We start from the raw sequence: 27,952 nt of genomic DNA, 5'->3' as shown, positions 1-27,952 counted from the left end.
GTGATACCCTGAAGGACCTGTGCAGTCTGACTCGGGGCCACGCCCTGGGCCACCCGTTCTATGCCTGGCAGAGGGGCAGGGCCACCCGTTCTGTGCCTGGCAGAGGGGCAGGGCCACCCGTTCTGTGCCTGGCAGAGGGGCAGGGCCACCCGTTCTGTGCCTGGCAGAGGGGCAGGGCCACGCGTAGCAGAGGCGCTGTGTCAGAACAAGAGGCCCGGTTTCCTGTGGGTTTGTGGCTTTGCAGTGATGTTTCACTGATGGTCCCCACCAGGCTTTCTGGAAGGCCAAGGCGAAGGCAGTGTGGGTGGGAAGGCTCCCCCTGACAGCCCAGCCAGCACCTCCCCCCATTGCAGGCTCAGCCTTCCCATGCTATTCCATCCAGGCTGACCCTCAGCTGTGCAGTGTAGGGAGTGCCCCCAATGCCCTCCCCTCACCGCCCCCCCCAGCTTCTTTAGGTACCTCTCCAGGCTTCTCAGCCACCACAGAGAAGACAGGAGGAGCCGGAGGCCTGGAAGGTCACACAGTTTTCTAACTGTCAGAGTTAGTGCCTCGTGGAGCCTCAGGGGAGAGCCTGCCTCTTTCCACCCACACTGGGGCTTTAGGGGGAGCGGGGAGATGGTGGGTTCAGCGAAGGTAGCATAGGAGGTTAAGGTTTGGGGGGTACGCCCTTCATTCCTTCGTGTGGACTGCTGGACAAGATTTAATTCCATAAAAAAGGCAAAAAAATGTTTGGAAAGCATCTGGTCTTTTGTTTTGTTACCCCCTGAACATACATGCCAATTTAATAAATTCCTGGGGTCATCCAGCACCCACTTTGTAACCAGGCCCTCTTTCTTTTTACCGATCTTTCGAGAGAGGGAGAGAAACATGGATTGTGGTTCCACTTGAGTCTTGTATGTGCCCTGGCGGGGATGGAACCCCCGACCTTGGCCTCTTGGGTCAATGACTCCTTGGGCGGGCTCCACGCCTTGCTTCCTTCACAGTAGGGTCTCCATCCTGGGGGCGGGGCCGGAAGCAGGTGTTGGGCGTGGCCAAGGGGCGGGGCGAGGGTGGGGACAGGAAGCAGAAGGGGAGGAGTCAGAATCGGCTTTAAAGGTCAGTGGCAGGCAGAGAGACCCAGTTGCACCTGAAGAGGAAGGGCAGCGTTGGAGTTGAGGGCTCGGGGTTAACCCCGTCTCTTCTCTGTACAGACTTGGCCTTGGACTTGGCCTTGGGGTGGAGGGAACTTCACAGGGGGGTGGGGGTGGGGAACGGGGCAGAGGATGGCCGTGGGGTGAGAGGCGTGGGGGCCCTGCGAAGATGGTGATGTAGGCTAGTGGCACTGGAGGGGAGCAAGGGGTTTGCACGAATGTTTAGGGGAACACAGGCATTCTGGTGTGGCTGTTCACGGGTGACATGACCTGATGTAGGGCGCACGGGCAGTAAGGGATGGAGCCAGGATCCCACCCTGGGTCTGCGGGACACTGAAGTCCAGGCTTTTTGGGGAGGCCCGGCCTTCAGGGATAGGAGACGTGGCAATCCCGGAGGGCTTCCTGGAGCAGGGGGTGATGGCTTACAAACCTTGACTAGGCTAAGTGTGAAGCCAGGGTAAGAAGAGTGCAGGCCTGGGAGCGAGGCGGCTGGGTTCACACCCCGCCTCCCCGTGTGCGTTTGGACTAGACGCACCGTCTCTGGGTTCCGTGTCCCATCTGTACCGTGGGGAGGTGGGGCCAGATGGCCTTGCTTGATGTCCCTTCCGAGTCTGGAGCTCCCTCCTTCTCAGCATTGATGTTTGCTAAATATTTCTCCCGTGGGAAGCCCGACGGCTGACTACCAACACCTCTCCCTCCCCAAGGCCCCTTTGGGGTTTCAGGATGCAGTGGGTGTCCAGGCAGGGGTCACTGGTCAGGACCAGGGCTGGGCCCGGCCTGCCGCTTAGAAAGACTTCAGCTCTTTCTGGCCACCGATGCTTCCTGGGGGACACGGCGCAGCAAGCCCTGGGCCTGGCAGATCTGGTTTCGCCTCCCCCGTCTTCTGCATGCTCAGTGGAGTCGTGGGCCCGCCAGTGCGCCTCAGAGCCTCCGTTTCCGCACCTGCAAACAGGGCGGTGTTATCTCCCTGCCCGGGATCTCCTTGGCCCCGCGGCCCCGCTCTGAGTGGGTGGGTAGGCGTGAGGAGGAACTTGGTAAATGTGTGGAGAGATTGAAAATAGATTAAAATGCACAATAACTCGAGCTTTAGGAATTCTTCCCTGTCCCGTGTTCATGTCCCTGGCTCACCCAAGGTCTCTCCATCCCTCGCCAGATGAGGGTGCAGCCTCAGGGCTGTCTGTGCCGCCGGGGCCTCCTCCACGTAGCCCTCCGTGTGGATCCTGAGCAGCTGGTCTGAAGTGCACAGGTGTCTGACCTTTTCCTCCCCGGCGTAAACCTCACCACGGCTCCCTGCTGTGCTTAAGGTCAAGTTCAAGCGCTTTAGGGATTTACTGTGCGTCCTCTCTCCCACTAGACCTCCAGGCGTGCCAGGGCAGCACTGTGCTTGCTCACCGCTGCATCCTCAGTGCCTAGGAGAGCATCTGGCACCGAACTGGTCCTCCGTGTGCGGTAATTCTCCTCCCCATGGTGCGTACTGAGCAGAGCACCTTATCCTCTAGGACAGTGGTCGGCAAACTGCGGCTCGCCACTCTGTTGACTACTGAGTTTGCCGACCACTGGGATAGGGCCTTAATCACAAGGAACAACAACAGCCTGTAATTATTGGAATCGAGAGTCTAGGTCAGTGATGGGCAAACTCATTAGTCAACAGAGCGGCAAACCGCGGCTCGCGAGCCGCATGTGGCTCACGAGCCGCAGTTTGCTGACCACTGCTGTAGGAGGAGTTTCAGGTACAGACACACGGATAGTATCAGTATTATTATCTCACACGGATGAGGAAACTGAGGTTCAGAGAGGACACGCGTCTTGATGGGATTCAACATGATCATTGAATAAACATGTTCGCGCTCACAACCTCCTGAAAGGCTGCAGGAGGCAGCTGTTACCGTCATTGGGAACGGAAGTCTGAGCCCTGAGGCCAAAGCCTTTTCCAGGTGCAGACGGCCGAGGGTTGGCAGCAGCCACAGGTGCGGGCAGGTGGTCCAGCCGCGTCCATCTGCCTGGGCGGAGCAGGTGGGAAATCCTGCCGGCGCGGCCAGCTGCGAGTCCTCCGCGGTCAGGGCCCCGGTCTCATCACCTGTACGGCGTGTCCAGCCCCCGGTCTCATCACCTGTACGGCGGGTCAGGCCCCCGGTCTCATCACCTGTGCGGGGGGTCAGGTCCCCCGTCTCATCACCTGTATGGTGGGTCAGGCCCCCGGTCTCAGCACCTGTACGGGGGGTCAGGCCCCCGGTCTCATCACCTGTACGGCGTGTCCGGCCCCCGGTCTCATCACCTGTACGGCGGGTCAGGCCCCCAGTTTCATCACCTGTACGGCGTGTCCGGCCCCTGGTCTCATCACCTGTACGGGGGGTCAGGTCCCCCGTCTCATCACCTGTATGGTGGGTCAGGTCCCCCGTCTCATCACCTGTACGGCGGGTCAGGCCCCCGGTCTCATCACCTGTACGGGGGGTCAGGTCCCCCGTCTCATCACCTGTATGGTGGGTCAGGCCCCCGGTCTCAGCACCTGTACGGGGGGTCAGGCCCCCGGTCTCATCACCTGTACGGCGGGTCACCCCCGGTCTCAGCACCTGTACGGGGGGTCAGGCCCCCGGTCTCAGCACCTGTACGGCGGGTCAGGCCCCCAGTTTCATCACCTGTATGGTGGATCACCCCCGGTCTCAGCACCTGTACGGCGGGTCAGGCCCCCGGTCTCATCACCTGTACGGCGTGTCTGCGGGACTGACAGGGAGGTGCTCATGGGACTCTTCACTTAGCCCACCGATTTCCGGACGTTATTTGCCCGTTGTGAACATAAAACTACAATGTGAAGGAGAGTGTTGAAAGCGGAAAAAGGAGCAGTATGCGTTTGTCTTCCCACCACCTTTCCAACTGCTGTTCTAGCGTCCCTTTCATCCCTGCCCGAGACAGAGCCGTGGAGAGCCGTGTGCCGCCGGGACATCTTACTTTCCATGTGGAATGAGGGGCCTGTTTCAGAACGCACCTGTTTGTGCCCTGGTTCCATCATTCCTGAGCTGTGTGACCTTGGGCCAGTTCCTCGACCTCTCGGAGCCCCCATGGCCTCAGCAGTCCCTCAGAGAATGCCACCCGCCCCTGCTCTCTGACGTGGGGTGGCTTGGCGGGCGAGGAGAGTGAGGGATCCGTGGGGAGGGGAGGGGAAGGGAGGAACAGCTGGGAAGGGCCTTCTCCAGGCAAGGAGTTTGGTTTCACCCCGAGGGCAGTGGGAGCCAAGGACAGTCTGCGAATAGTTCACTGTTTTCTCATCCTCAGAAAAGTAGCGGGAGTCTCAGGATGAAGGGACCGTGGGTCAGGGTGGCTGTGGACGAGGGGGCAGGTGGGGCTGCATGGGGTGGGGCAGAGGGTGAGGAAGTGGCCAGGGGGGTACATGTGGTGGTGGTGGGGGGGGGTGGTGCGGGGGGTGGTGGTGGGGGCGACAGAAGAAACCGGTCTCAGCACGAGTTGAGCAGGAGCTGGGTTCATGGTCTAGTTGGCAGTGCCCAGGGACCCGATCGGCAATGAGGGTGTGGGCCGGGTGTGGGGGCTTCCCGCTCCCAGAAGCCCTTTTTGGAGAGCCTTCGGGGAGGTCAGGAGCACCCGTAACTGCTCCACAGGACCTGCAGGTGGGGAAACAGGCCCACAGCGGCTGTGTGACCCCCCTGCAGAGGGGCTGAGCAGGCTGAGAGGTGTGAGCCCAGGGCCCCCGCTCTTCTGCATCATGGCCTGCCGGATCCCAAGGAGAGGGGGGCCCACTGTCAGGTGTGTGGCTTGTGTCTTTTAGACATGGAGCCAAAGGTCAGGGCTGTGCCCAGAGTCCCTTCCAGCTGGCCCACCCTGTGACTGTTCAAAAGCCATTCTTTCTCCCACGATGCTTCCTTTCTTCATTGTCATTCTCTCTCCTTCCCCACTGGATTCTTCGGGGAACGATGGTGGTTCAGAGTCCCAGCGACAGAGACGTGGCCGCATCCCGCATCCAGCCGCTCTGTAATCGGTGCTCTGAGTCCCGCTTAGGTCCGGGGCAAGGAAAAGAATCCTTTGCCGCAGGGACATTCTAGCGATCACCGGAGACGTTGGAACGTGAAACGTGTCAGGGACCACATTTCCCGCGTCTGATCACTGTGTGGTGACTTCTTTCACAGCATCCTTGGTCTGAAGAGAGGAACGTCACGGCATTTCGGGTGAGATAGCATGTCTGAGAGCAGCGGCTCTCAGATGCTTCATGAAGATAGACCTGTGGACAGGCGTCCCGCTGCACAGCGGACAAGGCAGAGGTGGGAGAGGTGGACGAGTGTGAGCCTGGATAAAGGTGTGAGGAGGTCATTGTCCTGTCCGGGGGGCTTTTGTGTGGTTTGGAGACTTTGCACAATGACAGGTTTGTAAAGGGGCTCCAGGTGGGGGCGGCGGCCTCGGGGCGGCCACCCGGGCACCCTGTGGTCTCTGGCCCTGCCACGTCTCGGTCACCTCAAGGCGGGGAGAACTGCTCACCCCGGCTCAGCCCTGAGCAGCCTCTCGGGGGCAGTTTTGAAACAGAGCAGAGGCATTGGGCAAAAGTCATTCCTCCCTCTGCAGAGAAATCAGTAGTTTCAGACTCTTTGCTTACGGACCAACTTGCCTCCCGTGTTTATTTCTCTCCTTCCCTCCCATTTTCCTTGACATTCTGTTGCCTCCTAAAATTGCCCAAGTAGTATTAGTATTTGTTGTTATTCAAACAGGGGAGAGAATCCTATCTAATAAAAGAGTAATATGCCAATTGACCATCACTCCAACACAAGATGGCCGCCCCATGTGGTCAAAGATGGCCACCCTCATGTGGACACAAGATGGCCGCCCCCATGTGGACACAAGATGGCCACCACAAGATGGCCTGCAGGGGAGGGCAGTTGGGGGTGACCAGGCCAGCAGGGGAGGGCAGTTAGGGGCAACCAGGCTGGCAAGAGAGGGCAGTTAGGGGTGACCGGGCCAGCAGGGGAGGGCAGTTAGGGGCAACCAGGCTGGCAAGAGAGGGCAGTTAGGGGTGACCGGGCCAGCAGGGGAGGGCAGTTGGGGGCAAACAGGCTGGCAGGGGAGCAGTTAGGCGTCGATCAGGCTGGCAGGGGAGTGGTTAGGGGGTGATCAGGCTGGCAGGCAGAAGCAGTTCGGGGCAATCAGGCAGGCAGGCAGATGAGCGGCTGGGAGCCAGCAGTCCTGGATTGTGAGAGGGATGTCCGACTACCCGTTTAGGACCGATCCCAGTTGGACATCCCTCGAGGGGTCCCAGATTGGAGAGGGTGCAGGCTGGGCTGAGGGACACCCCCCTTCCCCGTGCACGAATTTTGTGCACCGGGCCTCTAGTAAAGAAGTAATAGCCCCTCTTCTTCTCCAGCCCCTGGAGGGTCACCAGTGGTCGGTGGAGCCTCCTAACTGTTTCCTGTGCTCATGGGAACACATCAAAACAAGTAGATGGCCAGTAGGGTTTGGTGTCTCACCCTTTGTTAACCAGTTAGCCTCCTCGTTCTCAGCTTGGGGGCGGGGGTCACCTCCTCCAGGAAGCCGCCCGAGCTCTAAGCGCTGACCTCACTCCATTGCAGTCATCTGATTACGAGCCGTCTGCCCCGCCAGATCTGGGGTAAGGCGAGGGCAGCAGCTGTTTCCGGTCACCGTCCGCACTGGAGCTGTGAGCCCGGGAGATGCACAGGCAGTTTGGAGTGAACGGATGGGCAGGGGAGGCATCTGGGTGAGGAGGCCACATGAGTGGAGCCCGGCAAGTAAGAGAGAACTTTTTTTTTTTTAATATATTGTTATTGATTTCAGAGAGGAAGAGAAAGGGAGAGAGAGATAGAAACATCAATGATGAGAGAGAATCATTGATCGGCTGCCTCCTGCACCCCTCCAACTGGGGATCGAGCCCACAACCTAGGCATGTGCCCTTGACTGGAATCGAACCTGGGACTTTTCAGTCCGCAGGCCCATGCTCTATCCACTGAGCCACACCAGCCAGGGCCAGAGAGAACTTGTTGTTCTTACGCTCCCCCTAGCCTCTGGGAGGAGAGTCCGCAGTGTGCCTGGGGACAGAAGGCCCCTCTGGGGAATGTGGCCACCCACCCCAGGGCCCCAGTACCCTGGCTGACTCCATCCTGGCACTAATGCCCCCTGTGGGTTGGGCAGATGGGGTGGCCATGAGGTACCCAAGGGCTGGGTCAGGGCTGTGTCCTCTCTTCTCCCCAGGTTCTTGGGGTTCACTGGAGGAAGCACAGGCCAGGGCTGGAGCTGCTCAGGGTTTAAAGGTGGGTGTGGCCTGGGCCTTTATCTGTCTAGATCCTGACTTCTTCCTTCTAATGGTCAAATAAGGCTACACAATGCAGGCTCCATCTGGCAGCGTGGAGGCCGGGGTCGGGGGGAGTGGAGGTAAGGAAAGGTAAGTGGAGGCCAGAGTAGGTGAGGAGAGGTAAGGGGAGGCAGGGGAGGTGAATGGAGGCCACGGGGCGGGGGGGCGGTGAAGGGATGCCAGGGGAGGGGAAGGGAGGTGGGGAAGGTGAAGGGAGGCCAGGGGTATGTGTGTAAAGGGAGGCCAGGGGGGGGTGAAGGGAGGCCAGGGGGGGTGAAGGGAGGCCGGGGGGGGTGAAGGGAGGCCACAGGGGGGTGAAGGGAGGCCGGGGGGGGTGAATGGAGGCCACAGGGGGGTGAAGGGAGGCCAGGGGGGGTGAATGGAGGCCACAGGGGGGTGAAGGGAGGCCAGGGGAGGTGAAGGGAGGCCAGGGGGGGGTGAATGGAGGCCACAGGGGGTGATGAAGGGAGGCCGGGGGGGTGAAGGGAGGCCAGGGGGGGGTGAATGGAGGCTACAGGGGGGTGAAGGGAGGCCACGGGGGGTGAAGGGAGGCCAGGGGGGTGAAGGGAGGCCAAGGGAGGCGAATGGAGGCCGGGGGGAGGCGAATGGAGGCCGGGGGGGGGGTGAAAGGAGGCAACGGGGGAGGGGTGAATGGAGGCCACGGGGGGGTGAAGGGAGGCCAGGGGGGGGTGAATGGAGGCCACGGGGGGGTGAAGGGAGGCCAGGGGGGGTGAATAGAGGCCACAGGGGGGTGAAGGGAGGCCAGGGGGGGTGAAGGGAGGCCACAGGGGGGTGAAGGGAGGCCAGGGGAGGTGAAGGGAGGCCGGGGGGGGGTGAAGGGAGGCTACAGGGGTGTGAAGGGAGGCCACGGGGGGTGAAGGGAGGCCAGGGGGGTGAAGGGAGGCCAAGGGAGGCGAATGGAGGCCAGGGGAGGCGAATGGAGGCCAGGGGGGGGTGAAAGGAGGCAACGGGGGAGGGGTGAATGGAGGCCACGGGGGGGTGAAGGGAGGCCAGGGGGGGTGAAGGGAGGCCACAGGGGGGGTGAATGGGGGGCAGGGGAAGCGAAGGAAGACGGGACAAGTCCAGGGCAGGTGAGTGGGGGCTGGCGGAGGCTGGGGAAGTGCAGTCCGGATGACGGGGAGAAGCTGAGCGCAGAGGTGGGTGTTTGGGCCGGAGGCGTCGGCTTTGTTTTCAGGGGAATGGCCGGTGTGAAAAGCTGACGGTGAGGAGCCCTGGGAGGAAGGTGACACTTCGGCAGCCAGGACCAAGGCGGGGTTCCGGGGAAGGGCGGGAGTGAGGAGGGGGCCAGGGCCAGGGGGATGTGGGGTGCGGGCTGGACACCCGTCCTGTCTGGTTCTCAGTTGGGTGTACTCCTGTGGCCTCAATACAGAAACACCGTGCTCTGCGCTCTCCCCAGCTCTGCGCTCGCTCCCAGCTCCTTTGGGTTCAGTTATAAATGGGGCCGCCTTCCCGGGTCACCCAGGAGTTGGTCACTGCTGGTGTGGAGGACGGGGCACTTGCTCGTTGGCGTTTAGCCCTACCCAGCCCCGTGGGGACCCAACAGTCCCGCCGTGCGTTTCCCACCGTACGTGGTGACCACCTTCCCGGGGTGTCTCTCCAGCTAGTCCAGGGGTGGGCAAACTTTTTGACTCGAGGGCCACAATGGGTTCTTAAACTGGACCGGAGGGCCGGAACAAAAGCATGGATGGAGTGTTTGTGTGAACTAATATAAATTCAAAGTAAAGGAGCGGAGTGGAGAGCAAGAGAACCGGATAGAACAGCCGGATCCGGCCCGCGGGCCGGAGTTTGCCCAAGGCTGAGCTAGTCCCTCCCCCCTCCCCACTCTCTTGGCCCAAACCCACCCTCCGTGTCTCCACCGCCTCCTCTCCCCCGGCCTCCTTCCGAGGGAACATCGCCCCTTCTCTTTCTAAGAATCCCCTTCGTTCACACAGCCTCTGCCCGCCGGAAGGTGGCAGTAGCCCCATCAGGGCTGGGATGCCAGACGTGGGGGTCACACTGGGACCCGCTTTCCACACACGGCCGCCAGGTGTGGTTGTGCCACGCCTTGCTGACCCAGCCCCTGGCCACCCCGTCTGTGTGGTCAGCTCCTCGTCCGATCCCTCCCTGGGGGGAGACTTTTGAAGTGAAGCTCTTGAGCAAAAGTGACCCCCGGTTACACGTGGCACAGAAGTTGCCGACTGGCATTCCAGGAAGGCTGTGCCCGTGTGCACCCACCAAGAGCAAACGAGAGTAGCAGTTCCCAGAGCCTGCCAACCGCCGATATCGAAAACCTTTGCCGATGGGGTGAGTGAGGATCCTCGTCCCGGTCCGCGTTCCCTTGGTTACCGGGGGGCTGAGCATCTTGTCTGCGTACGGCCACGTGCGGTTTCTTTTTTGGGAGAATTGCTTCTTCGCTACGTAAACTAATGTTTCTGTTGGCGTGTTGCTTACAGCAGTCTTATTAGTGACAGGTGACAATGATCTCCCACCTGGAGGAGATCTGTGACGTTTTCCTCCACGGAGGTTTGCCGTGGGTGCCTTGTGTGGGTGCTCAGACTTTCTGCCCCCTTTAATGTTTGTTCTTGGAGATGTTCTTGCTTGGTGGCTTGTCTGTTTATTTCATGTTGTAACCCACCTGAGAGGTGTTCTGCTGTGAGGATCCAGGTGGGCATCCTGTTTCATTGGTTTCTGACAGCTGCTGCACACAGTGGGTCAGCTGCTGCACACATGGGTCAGCTGCTGCACACAGTGGGTCAGCTGCTGCGCCCTCACCCGGGTGTGGACTTCCTGTGTCCGTTCTCGGTGTTTGGACTTTGTCTTCCGTCTCATTGATCTGTTGAGCAGCCCAATTTTTATCCCTCAGGAGAGAGACATAAACTTCCAGCTTGAAGTTGTCAAACCAGATTTTCTTTCCTAAACGAAGAAGACGGATTTCCTGCCTGAGGATGGCAGCTACTGTCTGGAGGATCCCACAAGACCCTGTGGGATGGCCCTCCACCCCAGCCCTCTGGAATGTGCGCGTCCCTTCTTCCTGCTTAATCAAGTCCCACCCCTGGCTGCCAACCCAAACCTTTATTTACCGACAGACAGTCGCAGGCCCCCTCCTCCAGCCACACTCTGTGCCGGGGCAGCCGCCACCCTGGTGCCCGTCTTCATCACTGTAATGCCTTCTCCGAGATTCCCACCCGGCAGCGGGGCGGGCAGCACCCCCCTGCCATCCCTGCGCTGGGAGGTTCCTGGCCTCAGTGCTTCGGGTCTGCGCTGTGGTCACTGGCGGGAAGCAGGCACACGCCTGGGGAAGCTGGGACGTGTGGACACACCGTGTGCTGGGCGTTGTCTGTCCGCAGTCCTGCCAGCACCCCTGGGAGGAGGCCATTCTCATCGTCCTCGCGCACCAGGTCGGGGGTCAGAGACAGAGAGTCACCTGGCCAGGGTCCCACGTGGGGAAAGAGCAGAGCAGCTGGCAGCTGTCCTGGACAGACCACATGCCAGGGTGGACATGCAGCGGCCTTGGGGCTGGGGTGTCACCCCGTCTGGCCCAGAACCGCCCTCCAGCCCAGCCTGTGGCCTCCAGGGAAGATGCAGGCAGGCGTCCTCAAACTATGGCCCGCGGGCCACAGGCGGCCCGCCGAGGACATGGATCCGGCCCGCCGGGTGCCGCTGCCTGTCCAGCTTAGCAGCCGACTCGTCCCGGGCCTGCAGTGCGCATAGGAATTTGTTCATAGGTTTTTTTTTTAAAACTATAGTCCGGCCCTCCAACGGTCTGAGGGACAGGGAACTGGCCCCCTGTTTAAAAAGTTTGAGGACCCCTGCCTTAGAGAAACCTTCCAGCTGCTGCTGTCAGAAGCTTCCCAGGTGAAGACAGGAGCGCTGGCCATGTACATCGGGGCTGGCTTTGCATCGGGGCTGGCTTTGCATCGGGGCTGGCTTTGCATCCAGGCTGGCTTTGCATCTCAGCAGCAGAGCCTTGTATGACCAGCCTGCTGGGGCTGAAGCCGAAAGCTCGCAGCAGATGGCATGGGGCTGATTTTTGCCAATCGCGAGAAAGGGAATGCACAGCCATCTGCTTGCTGTGTCGGCATCGGACTCTTAACTTTTTTATCAGAATGATGAACTTCGTTAGTTACCGTATTTAAAAAAATTTTTTTTATTGATGTCAGAGAGGGAGAGGGAGAGAGAGAAACATCAATGATGAGACAGAATCACTGATCGGCTGCCTCCTGCAGGCCTCACGCTGGGGACTGAGCCCGCAACGCAGGCATGTGCCCTGACCGGGAATTGAGCCGTGACCTCCTGATTCATAGGTCAACGCTTAATGACTGGGCCACGCCGGCCGGGCTAATTGCCGTATTTTATTAAATCTGAGGAGGATGCCATCCATCACAAAACCCATCATTGTGCTTGTGCTGCTAAAGAGAGGGGATACCGTCCATCACGAGACCCATCATTGAGCTTGTGCTGCTAAAGAGAGGGGATACCGTCCATCACGAGACCCATCATTGAGCTTGTGCTGCTAAAGAGAGGGAAGGTAACGCTGCTGGGTAGATGGTGGCAGGGTTAGGCTGGAGACGCACACTGTGGTTTCAGAAAGGTTAAAACGTGGAAAGTGTGTGCCTGGGGCTCAGGATGGCGATGCTCACGTGCTGACTTGTTGGCGGCCACGTCCAAGGACTGGCTCTGTGCTGGGCACGGGCTGGGAGATGCTCACTGTCCCTGGCCCCAAAGCACGCAGACCGGCGGGTCTTTAGCACGCTAACGGAACAGGTGGTCGAAGGACGGGCTGGTTCGGTCACCAAATGCTCTCCAGCACCTGCTGGGCCAGGCGCCGCCGTTCTGGGCCCCGGGGACCCCGCAGTGAACAGACTACTCTGGGAGCCGACTGTCCGTGGCCACAAGCCGGCCCAGCGGCAGCTCCCAGACGCTGCCGTGCAGAAGCATTTGCGTGCGGACGCTCAGACTGCCAGGCCCACGCCGGACACTGCCTGTGGTCCGGTCTGGGCGGGACCCGGGCGTCTGCATTCTCACCAGCACCTGGGAGATCGCGGGCAGGAGGACGCCAGACCAAGCGTGAGAAACGGGCTTTGGTCCATGACGTCCCAGCCCCACGGCATCCAGATGTGGACAGATGTGGCCTTCTGCTCCCATTTAGAGCCCCATCTGTGGTTAGCCGTTTTCTTCCAGGTTGATTCATTACCTCCTTCCTTCCTTCCTCTCCCTCCCCCTCCCTCTCTTACCTCCCCCTCTCTCTCTTTCTCTCTCTTCCGCCTCCCTGCCTTCTCCCTCGTCCCTCCCTAAGTGGTGTACCGTGTATCAGGCCCCGTGCTGGGCACTCAGTGGTTACCACGGGGGTCATCACACCCTCGGCGAGCGTTTAGTGCTGTCTGTCCTGCGCCAGCACCGGGTTACCTGCTCCCGCCCCCCCGCCCCCCCCCCCCTTACCTCCTTCCCTTCCCACAGCAGCACCCTGAGGAGGTGTGCTATGTTCGCATCCCTCTTCAGAGCTGGCCAGAGGGGACGGGGCGACTGCCTTGCTAAAGTGGAGGCACTTAACCCCGGGATGTAGACACATCACACCTGCCCTCTTCATCCTGCCACGGTGGGGGGAGCTGATTTAGAGACCCCCACTTCCCAAGGTGCTTTGGAAAGAGGTTGCTTCCTACCAGCAGCAGTGCAGGGCAGTTTCCTGGGGCCCGGAAGGAGCCTGTCGGGTTTCAGAGAGGAAATCAGACAGACAGACAGACAGACAGACAGACAGCAATGCCGGGCTGGGCCGGGCCGTCGGCTCCGTGGGCTGCATCAAGCCGGGGAGGGAGGCGCTGAGGCTGCAGATGCTGCTCCGGAGCTGGGAGGAGCAGTGTTGTCTATTCCTGGACCAGAAACCACTGGATCAGCAGGCTGGGCTGTGTCCTTGCTGCGTCAGGCCCTGGGCGGGCTTGGGGACGCCGAGGTGGACGAGGCGCCGACACTGCCTTTGAACTTCACGGCACAGAAGTAAGGGTTCGGGCAGATAGAACTCTGGCGGGCGGGTGCCACCTCCCTGGTCTCGATCCTGGGCAGGCCACTCCGATTCTCTGGGTCACAGCCTCCCAGTTTCTAACGTAGGGGTGGGGCAGGGGTACCAGAGATCGCCGGGCTAATAGCACGCAGCCCGGAGCACGCTGCACCTGGCTGCTCACTGCCCCCGCAGGTGTGTAGTGGCCTGTGCTGCAGGGGAGCAGGGGCGGGGACACCCTGTCTTTCTCCCCAGAGCTCAGCAGCTCCATGAACTTGGTGGCATGGTTTTTGTTCATCTTTACCAGCGGATTAGAGAGAGTGGAAGGCGGGGGGCCGGGGGGCGGGGCGAGAGAGAGAGAGAGAGAGAGAGACATCATGTGAGAGAGAGACATCGATGGGCTGCCTCCTCTATGCACCCGACCGGAAGCTGGGGATGGGACCTGTAACCAAGGTACGTGCCCTTGACTGGGAGTCAAACCCAGGACCCTCTGGCGTGTAGGCCGATGCTCTCACCCTGAGCGACATCGGCCAGAGCTGTGGCATGTTTCCTGAGAGAATGAACGTGACGCTGGCCTTGGAGGGTGTGGAGGGTGGGCACGCAGGGACCCAGAGGAGGGGCAGTGTTTGTGGCAAGAGGGGGAAATGCGAGCGGTGGAGGCGCCACCCCACGGCATCACGGGGGTCCCGGGGCAGGCTCAGGGCCCGGAGGAGAAGTGCGAGGCCTGGGCCTCTCCGGCCGCGTGGCCACTGAGGGCCTCCCTGTGCTGGTGGGGAGGGCAGAGGTTCAGGTTCACAGCCGGTGGGAGAAAAAGACCCTGAGGCAGGATGGGAACTTGATGTACTTGGGACTTTGTGAGCAGATGTAAGTGTTGGATTTCAAGCTAGGCAATCGTTTTGCCCGATTTTAAGCATCTTTGGAAGAGACGAAACGGACGATTCTTCTATCTTGGGCACGTGTGGCACTGCTGTGACTTAGCGTCCCGTCTGGCCTCAGAGCCTGGATGGCCTTGGACCGCCCCACTCATTTCACCGAAACCCTGTGAAGTGGGAGAGCCATTCTTCAAACCCAGGAGGGCCAAGTGCGGCGTCCGCAGAGAGCCGGGCCCGCCTGCCCGCCTGCCCGCCTGCCGCCCGCCGCCGCCGCTGGTCCTCCCTCCGGGAGAAAGGCAGCGAAGACACCGCGTGTAGGTCGGGAGTGGAAATGAATTTTGCCTTCTTTTTCGAAACCTTCGATGTGTTCCTGTGACTAGCATATTTTCACTTCTCCCATAAGAAAACGCCTTACAGAAAACAATACTGAGATACCGTTTTCCATGTATGAGATGGCTAAAAACGAAAAAGCAGACAGCACATGCTGTTGGCTAGACTGTAGGGGGAACTAGGCCTCTTATACTTACAGGTGGGAGTGAAAACTGGTGCAACAGTCCCACAGGGGAGTTCAGAAATACCCAGCAAAGCTGTATGTGCGCTGACCTCCGACCCAGCAACCCCACTTCTAGACACCTGCCCTGAACATGTGCCCCTAAGCCAGGGGTGGGCAAACTTTTTGACTCGAGGGCCACAATGGGTTCTTAAACTGGACCGGAGGACCGGAACAAAAGCATGGATGGGGTGTTTGTGTGAACTAATATAAATTCAAAGTAAAGGAGCGGAGGGGAGAGCAAGAGAACCGGATAGAACAGCCGGATCCGGCCCGCGGGCCGTAGTTTGCCCACGGCTGCCCTAAGCAATACAAAAACACATATATGCAAAGTTATTTATGGCAGCATTGTTTCTGGTAGCAAAATATTGTAAATGACCTGGTGGCAAAAGCGGGAATTAGTAAATCATGGGATCTGAAGAGTCCCTTGAGGAACTTCAGACTTTTCATTGCTTGATCTCTGTAAACCACGTTTTTTTCTTCAAAAAAACATCTATAATAAGAGAGTGGTTGAATAAACTATGATAAATCTAAAAAAAAAAAAAAAAGAAAGAAAGAAAGAAAAAAAGCCCTAACTGGGTTGGCTCAGCGGATAGAGCGTCGGCCTGTGGACTCAAGGGTCCCAGGTTCGATTCCGGTCAAGGGCATGTACCTTGGTTGCGGGCACATCCCCAGTGGGGGGTGTGCAGGAGGCAGCTGATCGATGTTTCTAACTCTATCCCTCTCCCTTCCTCTCTGGAACAAATCAATAAAATGTATTAAAAAAAAAAAAAAAAAAAGAAAGAAGAGAAAACGCCTATAAAGGGAGGACCCGGCAGAGCCATCTGCTCAGACGCCCTGCGCCCACTGGCGGCCGGTGTGGCACGCAGAGGCCCGGACCTGCCGAGGGTGGAGGCCACGCGCTGCTCCGAGCCGGGGAGCGTCCCAGGCAGCCTGGAGGAAGGGGGGCCGTGGACCCTGGGACCTCGCAGAACCTTTGGCCAACGTGGTCGCAGGTGTTTCGTGGAGTCCAGCCCCGAGGCCTGAGCTCCGCATCTGCTTCGGAAGAAACCCATGGCAAGTGGCAGCTCTCTCCTGCCCCGGGGAGGTCCGGGGGCCGAGCCAGGTCGGGCTGTGAGCACTTCGCCCAGCGGAGCACCTCACCAGGGAGTGCCTTCGCTCTGCGCTTGGTCTGAAACGGACGCACCGCAGCCACCAGGCCACTGCATTCCAGCTGGAACTCAACCTGGAATACGCCCGCCTTCCATCGGCTCTGGCATGCCCCCGCCCGCAGCAGTCCCTGGCCCGCCATGGGGGTCCCTCCTGGTGTCATGCCCTCACTCGCTCTTCTCCCAGCACCTGCTCAGCACCAGGAACCTGGCGGGGGAGGGAGGGCCAGGAGCACAGAGTCAGCCAGTCTTGTCCTGGCCCTTACGATAGAATGTTCTGGAAGCTCAGGTGGGAAGATTTCTGTTTTGTGTCCCCAGTCTAGCAGAGTAGAGGCTCGCTAAGGATGTGCTGAATGAATGAGTGATCGAGTGGAAGGAATGCATGGTTGGGCAGAACAGGTCGCCAGGGCAGCCCGTCCGAGGGTGCCGGGGGTTCGCTGGAGCGATTGTGGAAGTCTCGGGGGAGGGGGTTTGTGAGTCAGGGAGGAGAGAGCCCGGCCCCTCTGGGCAGAGGGAGGCCCAGAGGCAGACCCAGGCCTGTGGGATGTGGGAGTCGGTGGGGCCGAGAGGAGGGGAGTGGGGTTTGGAGAGCTGGCATTGAGCGTCAGGAAGTGGAGGCAGATGGCCAGGCTGCAGGTGGCAGGGGTGGGGGCGCTGGGAGGACTCCAGAGGGAATTTGGCCGAAGCATTGCCCGTGGGGACGGCGGCAGAGCGGATGGCGGGAGGAGGGGCACGTGGCCGTGTGTGCTCACGAGCTGGGGTTTGTCCGGCAGACAATGCGTCCATTCTTTCTCTCTGCTGGAAGAAGCACGTTGCCACCAGCTGGCTCTCCCTCTGAGGGGACGAACCCCCAGCCCCGTGGAGACCTGGTGTCAGCTGAGATTCCCACGGCTCCCTCCTCCCTCTTGTCCTGAGCTCAGCCTGCCCCCGAGCCTCGGTGCCTGTGTCCCTGTGCTTGGGAAAACGCACCCATAGGAAGCCAGCACCTGCCCGTCCACATGGACAGCTTCCACTTGCTGAGCACCGACTGGCCAGGGCTGCACAGAGAGAAAGATCTCCATTTCATAGACGGGGAAGCTGAGGCCCAGAGGACTCAGATTACGTACCAGGTCCGAGGGACTGACCTGGGGTTTGAGTCCACGTCTGCCTGGCTCTCTTCTAGCCACGTGACTGTGGGTACGTTACTGTCTTTGGCCTCAATTTCTCCATCCAGAAGATGGGGGCAATAATAGTACCTGTGTGAGCCACGTCCCGCATGGTTCAGGGTTTGGGATCTGGAGAAGGGCCATGTGCAAATGACAGACGAGACAAGAAATAATAATTTGGAAATTGGGGGCCAGGCGGAGAGTCCCCAGTGCCCAGGACTTCCCTGGTGCCCAGGCCTTGCCAACCTTTCAATTTTGGATACACATCTTGCCCTTAGGCAGGCAGGCAATTCCGGTAGCAGACTATCTTAAAGGTCAGTAAATATTAGTGAAGATTTACTGAGACTATTTGGTCAGGAAATTGCTTGAGCCCCCATTGTCTCGGCTAAACAGTCGGTGCACAGCTCTGGACCTTGCCGGGGCTCAAGGTTCACCAGCGCCCTGGGCTCCTTGCTTACACTTCTCTGAGAGTGAAGACAGTGGGTAGTTTCAAACAAGTACCCATATCCTCATGTTGTTGAGAGGATTACAGGAGGCTGTCCTGTGAAAGGCTGATCGGGAGCTGGGTGCCTGCTCTCCCTGCTTATGCCGCGTGACCTGCAGGGGTTGGGGGAGTAGGACTGGAGTCTGGCGGGGAGAGTGGGCTCACTCAGGCGGCTTTGAGTGCTGGAAGGAGTGGAAGTTATTAGGGGGCCCTTTTCTGTTTGAGAGTTTCTTTCTGGCTTGAACTAGGAAGTGCTTTCTACCGTAGGGGCCACCCGAGGGGAGCAGGCATCCCCCAGACTTCTGTTACCGGAAGGACGTTCAAGAGGTGCTGAAAGCCCAGCTGGTGTGGCTCAGTGGTTGAGCGTTGACCCATGAACCAGGGGGTCACGGTTCGATTCCCGGTCAGGGCACGTGCCTGGATTGTGGGCTTGATCCCCAGTGTGGGGTGTGCGGGAGGCAGCCAATCAATGATTCTCTCTCATCATTGATGTTTCCCCCTCTCCCTCTCCCTTCCTCTCTGAAATCAATAAAATATATTTTAAAAAGAAGAAGAGATGCTGATGGCCAGGAGTGGGGGACGGAGGAGGGGTTCTTGCGGAGAGGACAGATGTGTTTTGCTTGGGCTGCACAATATTTAAACTTTTTTTTTAAATTAGTGTGTAACACACAGATTGGGAGATTTCACACAAAGACCAATTCCTGCTAAATCTAATCAGGAACCCCTGAGTCCCGCTCTCAAATATCCTCTGGAGCTGGGCTGCGGCAGCCCCTGGGGGTTAGTGTCTCCCAGTCCTTCCCTTGTGGCCGGCTCCTGGCTGCCCGCTTCCAGGGCACAGCCTAGCGCCATCTGCTGGCGCAACTGTGGAAGGCAAGGAAGCCCTGGGGTGGGCAGGAGGCTGTCTGCGGGGCTGGCTCTCCTAATGCCTGGCTGGCCCAGTTCTTTGGAAGATGTGGGAGGCCGAAGGGAAAAGGTCTTGGTCCCCAGATAGTCCCATCGTCTGGGTGGAATGCCGGGAAGTCGCCTGGCATTGCCCGGCCCTCTGATGGAGCCGCGGGAAAGTCCTGGGCCAGCAGCTGTGCTCGCTATTAGCCAGCCAGGCGGAGCGTGCTGGCTGGGAGGAGGAGGAGGAGGAGGAGGAGAAGAAGCAGCAGCTGGTAGTTTTGAGCATCGCTATGTGCCAGAACCTGCCACGGCCTTCACTAACGTAAGCCATTTACTCCTCCAGCAACCCTGTGGCAGGGGCTCCTTCAAGCCCAGTGTCGCAGGGAAACGGCCACACTGATCCCCTCCTTCTGACTCCGACGTGCCCGGGCGGGAGCCTCACTCGGCTCTTTCCGCTCCTGCTCAGTGAGACTCCAGCACCACCTCCTCGTTACTTGTGCTGATTGCACAGCAGCTCTGCAGCGACCATGGCTGCAGCATGAAACCATCATCACGGTGTGGACTGATGAACAGCGAGGGCCGGCCCCGTCCCTCCCAGGCCCTGCCAAGGCCCCGTCCCTCCCAGGCCCTGCCAAGGCCCCGTCCCTCCCAGGCCCTGCCAAGGCCCCGTCCCTCCCAGGCCCTGCCAAGGCCCCGTCTCTCCCAGGCCCTGCCAAGGCCCCGTCCCTCCCAGGCCCTGCCAAGGCTGGACTTAGGTGTGTCCCAGGCTGAGCCGGCAGGCTGGGGTGTTGTCCTGTATTCAGCCGCGCCCCCCGCAAGCGATTTCCTTGCTAGCCACCATTCAAATAGCACTGCACTTCATGGCCAAGGGGTCTGACTTTTTCTCTGTGGGAGTTCTCTCCATAGAATAAATTCCTAAGTGCTACTGAGCCTGGGCCTCATAAGTCAGCATGATCGGTTCGCACTTCAATGTACCGTAGGGACCAAAGGCATGCACTTAGAGGGAGATATTTTTTTAATCCTCATCCCAGGGTATGTTTTTATTTTTTATATATATATAGAGAGAGACCGAGAGAAAAATAAAACTTTGATGTGAGAGAGAAACATCAATTGGTTGCTTCTTTCACACACCCCGACGGGGGCCAGGGATTGAACCCCCAACGTAGGAATGTGCCCCGACCGGGAATTGGACCCACACCTTTTGGTGCGCATGACGACACTTCAACCAAAGCCACCTGGCCAGGGGGAGAGAGACATTTTTTTTTTTTTAAAATATATTTTATTGATATTTTACAGAGAGAAAGAGAGAGGGATAGAGAGTTAGAAACATCGATGAGAGAGAGACATCGATCAGCTGCCTCCTGCACGCCCCCCACTGGGGATGTGCCCGCAACCCAGGTACATGCCCTTGACCGGAATCGAACCTGGGACCCTTGAGTCCGCAGGCCGACGCTCTATCCACTGAGCCAAACCGGTTTCGGCAAGAGAGAGACATTTTTAAGGGCCAATAAAGTACAGATGTCTGTTATGGAATAAACTCTGTTTTAAGCTCACAGAGCGGGTTTCCCTCCGAGTCTTTGGTTGGCGGCGGGGGGGGGGGGGGGGGGGGAGGGGGCTCTGCGTAGTGGGTGAAATGAGCAGGAAGCCCGGCAGAGAAGGCCCTTCCGACGGGCCGGACTTCCTGCTCATCAGAGGGGGTTTTTGTTGTCTTGGAATCCTGGTATAAAGATCCCAGGTGGCGGCAGGGAGCCGAGGACACCTCACCGCCTGATAACCCCGTCCTCCCTGGGGACTCGGTCAGCTCCCCGAGCCTCACGTCTCCCCTCTGCAGCTCGGAGGCGAAGGCCCCTCCGTCTCCCCTCTAGGTTGTGAAAGTGCCGTGTCCGAGGGGAGACCTTCGTTTCGCAGAGCGTGCTCCTCAGACCCTGCTCCAGAAGCAGCTGGGCGGGCGGAAGGGACTCCCGGGTTCCCTGGCCCTGCCAGGTCCCGAGCTCCGAGCTCTGCACCCCTCTGGGACCCGCCTTTCTTCCAGGCGCCCCGGGGCTGAGTCTCACTGACATTTGCAGACCATGGTCTGCGGGGTGCTCAGGTGTCATCTCAAGTTGGGGGGGCAGGGGTGGGGCCTTCCAGGTGGTTCTGAGGCAGCCCTGGCTGAGAAGCGCCAGGTGGGTGTGTGGACGGCGGGGCGGGGCCGATGGGCAGGTGTTGGCCGGTGGAGGAGGCCTCAGCACACCTGCTGCCTTGGCGTTTGCGCGGCCCAGGCCAGGCTCTCACTCCGCTAACCCGCTTTCCTGCTCCCCCAGGGTCCCAAGTGATGGTGGTTTCCACGGAGGGCGAGCTGAGTCCTGCGCGACGGGTGGGCCCGGCGGAGCTGGCGGCGGCGCCTGCGGGCTGGCGGGCGTGAGCGTGGACTCTCAGCATCTCCCCGGGAGGAAGCATGTCTAAGAAGGGCCGGAGCAAGGGCGACAAGCCCGAGATGGAGGCGGACGCGGTGCAGGTGGCCAACGAGGAGCTGCGGGCCAAGCTGACCAGCATTCAGATCGAGTTCCAGCAGGAAAAGAGCAAGGTGGGCGGCTGTGAATTCGGGACAGTACCGCCCCTGGGGCATGTCTGCAGGGCGTGTTCCTGGGCTGGGCTGGCTGGGCACTCCACCCACCTAAGGCTAACATCCTTGGCGGTCTAGACACCGCCTGGGGGCGAATCCCAGCCCCCCGCATCTTCCTGTGACCTCGGACCAGCTACCTAACTCTCCCTGCGGGGACTCCCCTCACCTGCTCACCTGGGCCACCTGGCCCGGCCCCGCTGGCCGCCCGGCCTCTCCCAGGCTGCCCTGCACACACCTCTGCACACCCTCTCCACATCCGCCTTCTTTCCACCCGTGACCACACTTCCCTCCTCCCAGCATCCTCAGGGGCCGCTGCGGCCACCGTTTCCCAGGAGACGACCAGGAAGCACTGGGAGGTTGTACACTCAGGGTTCTTCAGAGAGAAACGGGACCAGCAGGAGATTTTACATATAACACACGTACACACACATATGTGCACGGGGGAGGAGAGGGATTTTTCAGAGGTTGTCTCACACGCCTGTGGAGGCTGACACATCTGGAACGTGCAGGGCCAGCAGCTGGAGACCCCAGCAGGAGCTGCCCTCACAGTCCTGAGTCCAGGGGCCGCAGGAGGCTGATCCCGCCCTCGCTGGGCCCCCAGTCTTCTCAGGCCTTCACCTGACTGGGGGCGGCCCCCCCACGTCATGGAGGGCGATGGTCTTCTCAAGGTCTGCTGACTCGATAAGGAATACCTTCACCGCAACAGCTAGACTGGTGTTTGGACGGTGCCCCGGGAGCACGGCCCTGTGGAGCCACACGTGATGTGAACCGTCCCAGGTTCAGTAATTGGCTGAGGGAAGCGCACTGATGGGTGCAGATTCCGGGTGCAACCCGATCCCCTCCTTCTGACTCCAAATCACTGGCAACCTTGACCCCAAAACCAGGACCATGTTGCCTCCTAGAGGGGAGGCCGCCGGGAGCACCGAGTCCCCCCTGAGAAACCGTGTTCAGTGAAGTCCTGGCTGCCTGGCTCTGGGTCCCTCGGGAAAGGCTGATTCCAGCCCTCAGGCAAGGCGGGCCTGGGCTGACCCTCCCAGCTCCCAGGTGAGGTGGGCCTGGGCCAGGGGTGGGCAAACTTTTTGACTCGAGGGCCACAATGGGTTCTTAAACTGGACCGGAGGGCCGGAACAAAAGCATGGATGGAGTGTTTGTGTGAACTAATATAAATTCAAAATAAAGGAGCGGAGGGGAGAACAAGAGAACCGGATAGAACAGCCGGATCCGGCCCGCGGGCCGTAGTTTGCCCACAGCTGGCCTGGGCTGACCCTCCCAGCTCCTGGGTGAGGAGGGCCTGGGCTGACCCTCCCAGCTCCTGGGCGGGTGAGGCGGGCCTGGGCTGACCCTCCCTTGTCCTGTGACCCTGACTGTGTGATGTGAGGGATGTTGACCTTGTCTTTGCCTGGTTGGCTGTATCAGCTGCTTTCCCTGCTGCTTGTTGTAAGTCAGCTGACATCCTGACGCTCCTCACCTGCGCTGAGCTTCAGGGACTGGTGTGCGCCAGGCTGTGTGGTCTGGGGGAGCGGCTGCCTTTCCGTGGAGGCAGCGGGTCCGTGAGAGACCATGATCCCGTGCTGGGGTGGCTGTGGTGTCTAGAAAACAAGGGACCGTGGAGGGCTTCTGCGGGATTTGACGTGAAAAGGCCAGATAAAGCCTTTGGAGTGTATTCGGAGAACACGCCCTGCGCATATTTTACAAATAATGTTTCTGATGGTGTGCTGATCGCACAAATACACGCAGGCGGGGTAGGCGGCCTGGCACCTGGGGACACCAGCTCTGGGCCAGGTGCCTGGGGTGAAGCCTGGCTCCGCCCCCTGGCAGCCCCTCACCCAGGCAGGTCACCAAAGCGTCTCCGGGCCTCAGATGCCTTGTGGCAAAACAGAGCATTCCCTCCCTCCTGTGGGGGATGCTCCAGAGTCCACAGGAGCCACTCCTCCTCTTCCTCCTCCCCCTCCCTCCCCCCCTCCCCTCCCTACCTCCACCTGCCTGTCTTCTCTAGCTCAGGACCCATGCCTGCAAATTTCTTTCTGGTTTAAGATTTGTTCAGCGTTAGTGAGAGACAGGATGTCTGCTGGGCTAGTTCCATGACGGATACATTGTCCTTCCTTGAAAATCTCCGAATGGAAGGAGGTTTCTCGCTCCTCTCCAGCATCTGCAGCTGTTTCTCACCTCTAGGGCACATCTCCAGAACATAGCAGGAAGGAGTCTGGGTGGGGCTGACCAGGGTCAGAACCAAGGGCGTGGCTGTGGGGGAATGGAAGTGTGGGGCCCCGGGAGGGTCTCAGGGACGGCAGGCACAAAGGTATGTGGGGAGGTTTCCACCGGGCATGGCTGGCTCCTCAGCCCTGCCCCTGCCTGCCCTTGACCCTGCCTGCCCTTGACCCTGCCCCGGACCCATTCTCTCGGCTGCAGGTGGGCAAACTGCGTGAGCGGCTGCAGGAGGCCAAGCTGGAGCGGGAGCAGGAGCAGCGGCGGCACACAGCCTACCTCTCGGCGCTCAGGGCCAAGCTGCACGAGGAGAAGACCAAGGAGCTGCAGGCGCTGCGCGAGGCGCTCATCCGCCAGCACGAGCAGGAGGCGGCGCGCACGGCCAAGATCAAGGAGGGCGAGCTGCAGCGGCTGCAGGCCACGCTGAACGTGCTGCGCGATGGCGCGGCCGACAAGGTGAAGACGGCGCTGCTGGCCGAGGCGCGCGAGGAGGCGCGCAGGAGCTTCGACGGCGAGCGCCTGCGGCTGCAGCAGGAGGTGCTGGAGCAGAAGGCGGCGCGCAAGCAGGCGGAGGAGGCGCTCAGCCACTGCGTGCAGGCCGACAAGGCCAAGGCGGCCGACCTGCGCGCCGCCTACCAGGAGCACCAGGACGAGGTGCACCGCATCAAGCGCGAGTGCGAGCGCGACATCCGCAGGCTGGTATGTGGCCCCGCCCCGCCCCGCCCCGCCTCGCCCCGCCCCAACGGCCTGCCTGCCCTTTCCTGCCCCGCGGGCTGTCCCTCCTCCCCGCAGTGAACTCGCAGCTTGGAGAATACCATGCTCCAGGCAGCGCCCTGGCACAGGGCTTCCAGCAGAGACCCTGCTGTCCTGGGGTGGGAGGGAGGCTTTGCCGGCAGGTCCCTTCTTCCTAGGGGTGACCCCTGGGAGGTCACCCAGCTGCTCGCCTCCAGCGCTGGGGCGGCTGGGAGCCCTCAGGGTCCCTGACCCATCTCTGCCTGTGAACTTGCAGCACCACCCAGCTGGCCCTGACCCCTGCTTTGTCCTTCCTCCCAGCTCTGGTCATTCTCCGATCTACTACCCTGTGTGGACTTGATATGCGCGTGGCTACCTCCCTCCATCCGCATGCTCAGATGTTTCCCAGCTCAGTACTTGGATTGATGACAGCTCAGATATCTGAGTGTTTAAACAACGACCTCCTTTCACGTGGTTCTTACTGTTCTGGGTGGCTCTGCAGTGGCTGCCCTGGTTCCTGGGGTTAAGTTTCTCCCTGCAGCCGGGGAGGTGCTCCTGGGAGTCCATGCAGAGGCCTTGGCCAGAGCGGGCGCTGCTGGTGGATGGCCACCAGGGGGCGCCGTGGGCATGTCGTGGGGGAGGTTGGGGATGTGGAGGGAAAGGGGGCACCCGTTTCTCCTCCAAAGAAAGGCGACTCAGAGAGATGTCAGAACAGTAGGCTTTGTGTGAAAAGCTCCCAGTCTGGATGTGGGGGGTACCATTTCTCCCCTATAATCTCAGTTACGTTGTACCTGTTTTTAATGGTCTGCTGTTTAAATAAGATAGCCTTCTGTTAACAAGCAACTAACATAGAGTAATAGCGGCAACCAACATTGATCACGTTATAATACGCCAGGCTCTATGCCAAATTCGTTCCGCGGCTGATCTACTACTATATCTCCCCGCAATTGGACAGAGTAGCTTCTAGAATGTTCTCAGGGTCCCCATGTTACAGAGGCTGAAGCTAGTCAGGTGGCCGGCCTGTGCAGGATTCCACAGCAGAACGGGCAGCGCGGGCAGGACGCTGGACCAGGGTCCCGGGCCCTGGCGGCCTGTGAGTCCACGGGTGTGATTGGAAGTAAGAGTTTCGATTCCGGCCGCTTGGAGTTCTCACTCCGCGTGTGCCGAGGCTGGGGCTGCCTTACAGATGGCCGCGAGCTCAGTGGCCTCAGGACACAGCGATTCATTCTCTCCCAGGGCTGGAGGCCCGACGCCCAAACGCGAGGTGCCAGCAGGCTGCGCCCTCTGACGCCAGAGGGTCCTTCCTGCCTCTCCCAGTGTCTGTGGTGCCGGCCACCTTGCCGTTGCCGGGTTGTGGCCGCATCACTCGGGGCCCTGCCCCCATCTCCACAAGGCCCCCTGCTGTGCATCTGTGTGTCCCTCTCCTTTTACTGGACACCCGTCACAAGGGCCCCCCTACCCAGAGCGACCGCATCTTACAGATCTGCAACAGCCCCGTTTCCGAATGAGGCACAGCCTCAGGTTCGAGGAAGGACCTGGATTGGGGGGTAGGGGAGACAGCACCCCAGCACAGCGCCCTTACTGGGCAGTGTCCCAGCTGTTGGCTCTGTGTCCAGAAACGGTTGAACTGTGTGGCCCGGGGTGCCGGGGTTCTCTTCCCAGCCTTACAAAGGGTTCAGCATTCTGGAGAAAGGGGCTGATGCGTAGATGATTAAAGAGTCCGGAGACAAAAGATAGTTTTGAGAGGCGTTGGGGGTCAGAGGAGCTTCAGCTGAAGGAACTAAAGACTCTCCTTGTCTAGGACCCCGAGGTATTTATTGAACACAATTTGTCCTAAGGCAAGGTGGAGATAATACACGTCAAAGGGTAGGGTAACAGAAGCATTGTCAGTTTGGGGAACAGCCTACAGCTGTTCAGGTGTTTGGCCAACAGGAGGCAGTAAAATGCCCTGAGCTGTCTGGCAGCAGACAATCCTATTCGGGTTTGGGGGAAGTGCCGTTTAGCCGTTTCCAACAGGTAAACTACATATGTGGCTCACCCTTGTTGAGCCGCCCAAGTCCCATCCACCTTTTGACGGAACTCTTGTAATTATTACATGCTGGAATTGGTTTCCGGCCCGGGGGCCGGCTTCTTTCCTTGTGGTTTCCTCTGAGGACACTGAACACAACGGGGGGATGGCCTGGGGCTTCCATTGGGTTCGCATGTGGACACGGTGAGGTCCTGGGAAACACCAGGCAACAGAGGCTTCCGTGGTGGTGCAGCTTCGAGGGAGCAGGGCTGGGGGATGCGGTGACCTCAGCTGCCTGCGAGGTGAGGGACCTACTGTCGGGTGAGGACAGGGCTGCCCGGGGAAGGGGCACAGCCTGGGAAGGGGCCGAGCCTCTTTAAGAGGCAAGAAGGACCCTCTGGCGTCAGAGGGCGCGGCCTGCTGGCACCTCGAGTTTGGGCGTCGGGCCTCCAGCCCTGGGAGAGAATGAATTGCTGTTTCCCGAGGCCACTGAGCTCGCGGCCATCTGTAAGGCAGCCCCAGCCTCAGCACACGCGGAGTGAGAACTCCAAGCGGCCGGAATCGAAACTCTTACTTCCAATCACACCCACAGACTTTAGCGCCCAGGGCCAGGCGGGTCAGTAGGAAGTAGGTAGGATCTGAGAAGTCCTTGCAGGGCAGCGAGGGCGGGAGAGGGTCCTGGAGCAGTGGGGGGTGACTCTGTCCTGCTGAGGAGAAGGCTGGGAGGACAGGAGGTTGCCAGGGGGCCGGGGCCGGGACGCATTGGAGAGCTTGGCAAGAGCTCCCTTGGTGGCGGGGTGGGGACTGTGCCCGGAAGGAGCGGCCGGAGGAGTGAGTGGGAGATAGGGGAGCAGCCCACCGTGAAAAGCCTCACTGCGGAGGGCGGAGGGGCAAAGGGGCCGGAGGGCCAGGATTTGACTTCACGAAGGTGGGTGAGACATGGGCACAGATACATTTCCAGGGCCAGTGCCTGGTTGGCTGTACAGGTCCTTGAACCCGTAGCTCTGCTGCTCTGAGCTCCGGGCAGCAGGGCTGGGCCGTGGGCTGCGGCCTCTCTGTGTCCCATGGCCATGGAGCTGCTGGCCTTCCCCTGGGCCTCCGCCAGCCAGGGACAGATCTCCCCGCACCAGCCCCCATGACTGACGGCTTCCTCCTTCTCTTCTCAGATGGATGAGATCAAGGGGAAAGACCGGGTGATCCTGGCCTTGGAGAAGGAGCTGGGCGTGCAGGCCGGCCAGACCCAGCGGCTGCTGCTGCAGAAGGAGGCTTTGGACGAGCAGCTGGTTCAGGTCAAAGAGGCCGAGCGGCACCACAGCAGCCCCAAGAGGGAGCTGCCGGCCGGCATCGGGGACATGGCGGAGCTCCTGGGCGCCCAGGTGAGGCGCGGGCGGGCCTCGGGGCCTCAGAGCCGCCCCACGCCCTTCCTTCCCTGGTCATTCCTCCAGTCAGCCTGCCGGCCTGCCTCCCTCCCCCTCCCTCCCTCCTTCCATCCACCTGCCCATCTCTCCGTCCCTCTCAGCCCTTCCTCCGCAAATCTGCTGACACTCCCCCTGCTCGGCCCTGGAGCGGAGGGGTGGACAGTGGCGGCTTTGCCTCCAGTGGAAAAGAAAGAAATGGACACATCAGGCCGTGGCCGGTTTGGGTCAGTGGTCAGAGCGTTTGGCCCATGGACCGAAGGGTCGCGGGTTTGATTCCTGGTCAAGAGCACGTACCTTGGTTGCAAGCTCGATCCCCGGCCCCAGTCAGGACACATGCGGGAAGCAAGCAATCGAGGTGTCTCTCTTACATGGATGTTTCTCTCTCTCTCCCTCTCCCCACCTGCATCTCCTCCACTCTCTCTCTAAAAAAAAAAATCAATGTACAAAGTGTTCTCAGGTGAGGATAAAAAGAAAAGA

General features: G+C 60.1%; 1 protein-coding gene across 3 annotated transcripts in view; it reads left to right on the top strand.

Annotated features, from left to right (window-relative positions):
- Positions 1 to 27,952, top strand: part of JAKMIP1 (janus kinase and microtubule interacting protein 1) — a 76,275-nt gene that overhangs the window by 9,935 nt on the left and 38,388 nt on the right. For 2 of the 3 annotated variants that reach the window (XM_080645771.1, XM_080645769.1), the window contains exons 2-4: positions 20,811 to 21,073; positions 23,522 to 24,016; positions 27,224 to 27,433. In XM_080645771.1, coding sequence (XP_080501897.1) covers positions 20,945 to 21,073; positions 23,522 to 24,016; positions 27,224 to 27,433 — 834 coding nt within the window. In that variant the 5' untranslated portion in view covers positions 20,811 to 20,944. Of the gene's footprint in view, positions 1 to 13,316; positions 13,423 to 20,810; positions 21,074 to 23,521; positions 24,017 to 27,223; positions 27,434 to 27,952 lie in introns of those variants that run through there. The other variant, XM_080645770.1, reaches the window with a different exon arrangement.

This window comes from Plecotus auritus, assembly GCF_963455305.1.
Source record: "Plecotus auritus genome assembly, chromosome: 1".
Classification (NCBI taxonomy): Eukaryota; Metazoa; Chordata; class Mammalia; order Chiroptera; family Vespertilionidae; genus Plecotus; species Plecotus auritus.
The sequence above is the reverse complement of the archived record's forward strand: the minus strand, read 5'-3'. Positions and strand labels throughout refer to the sequence as shown.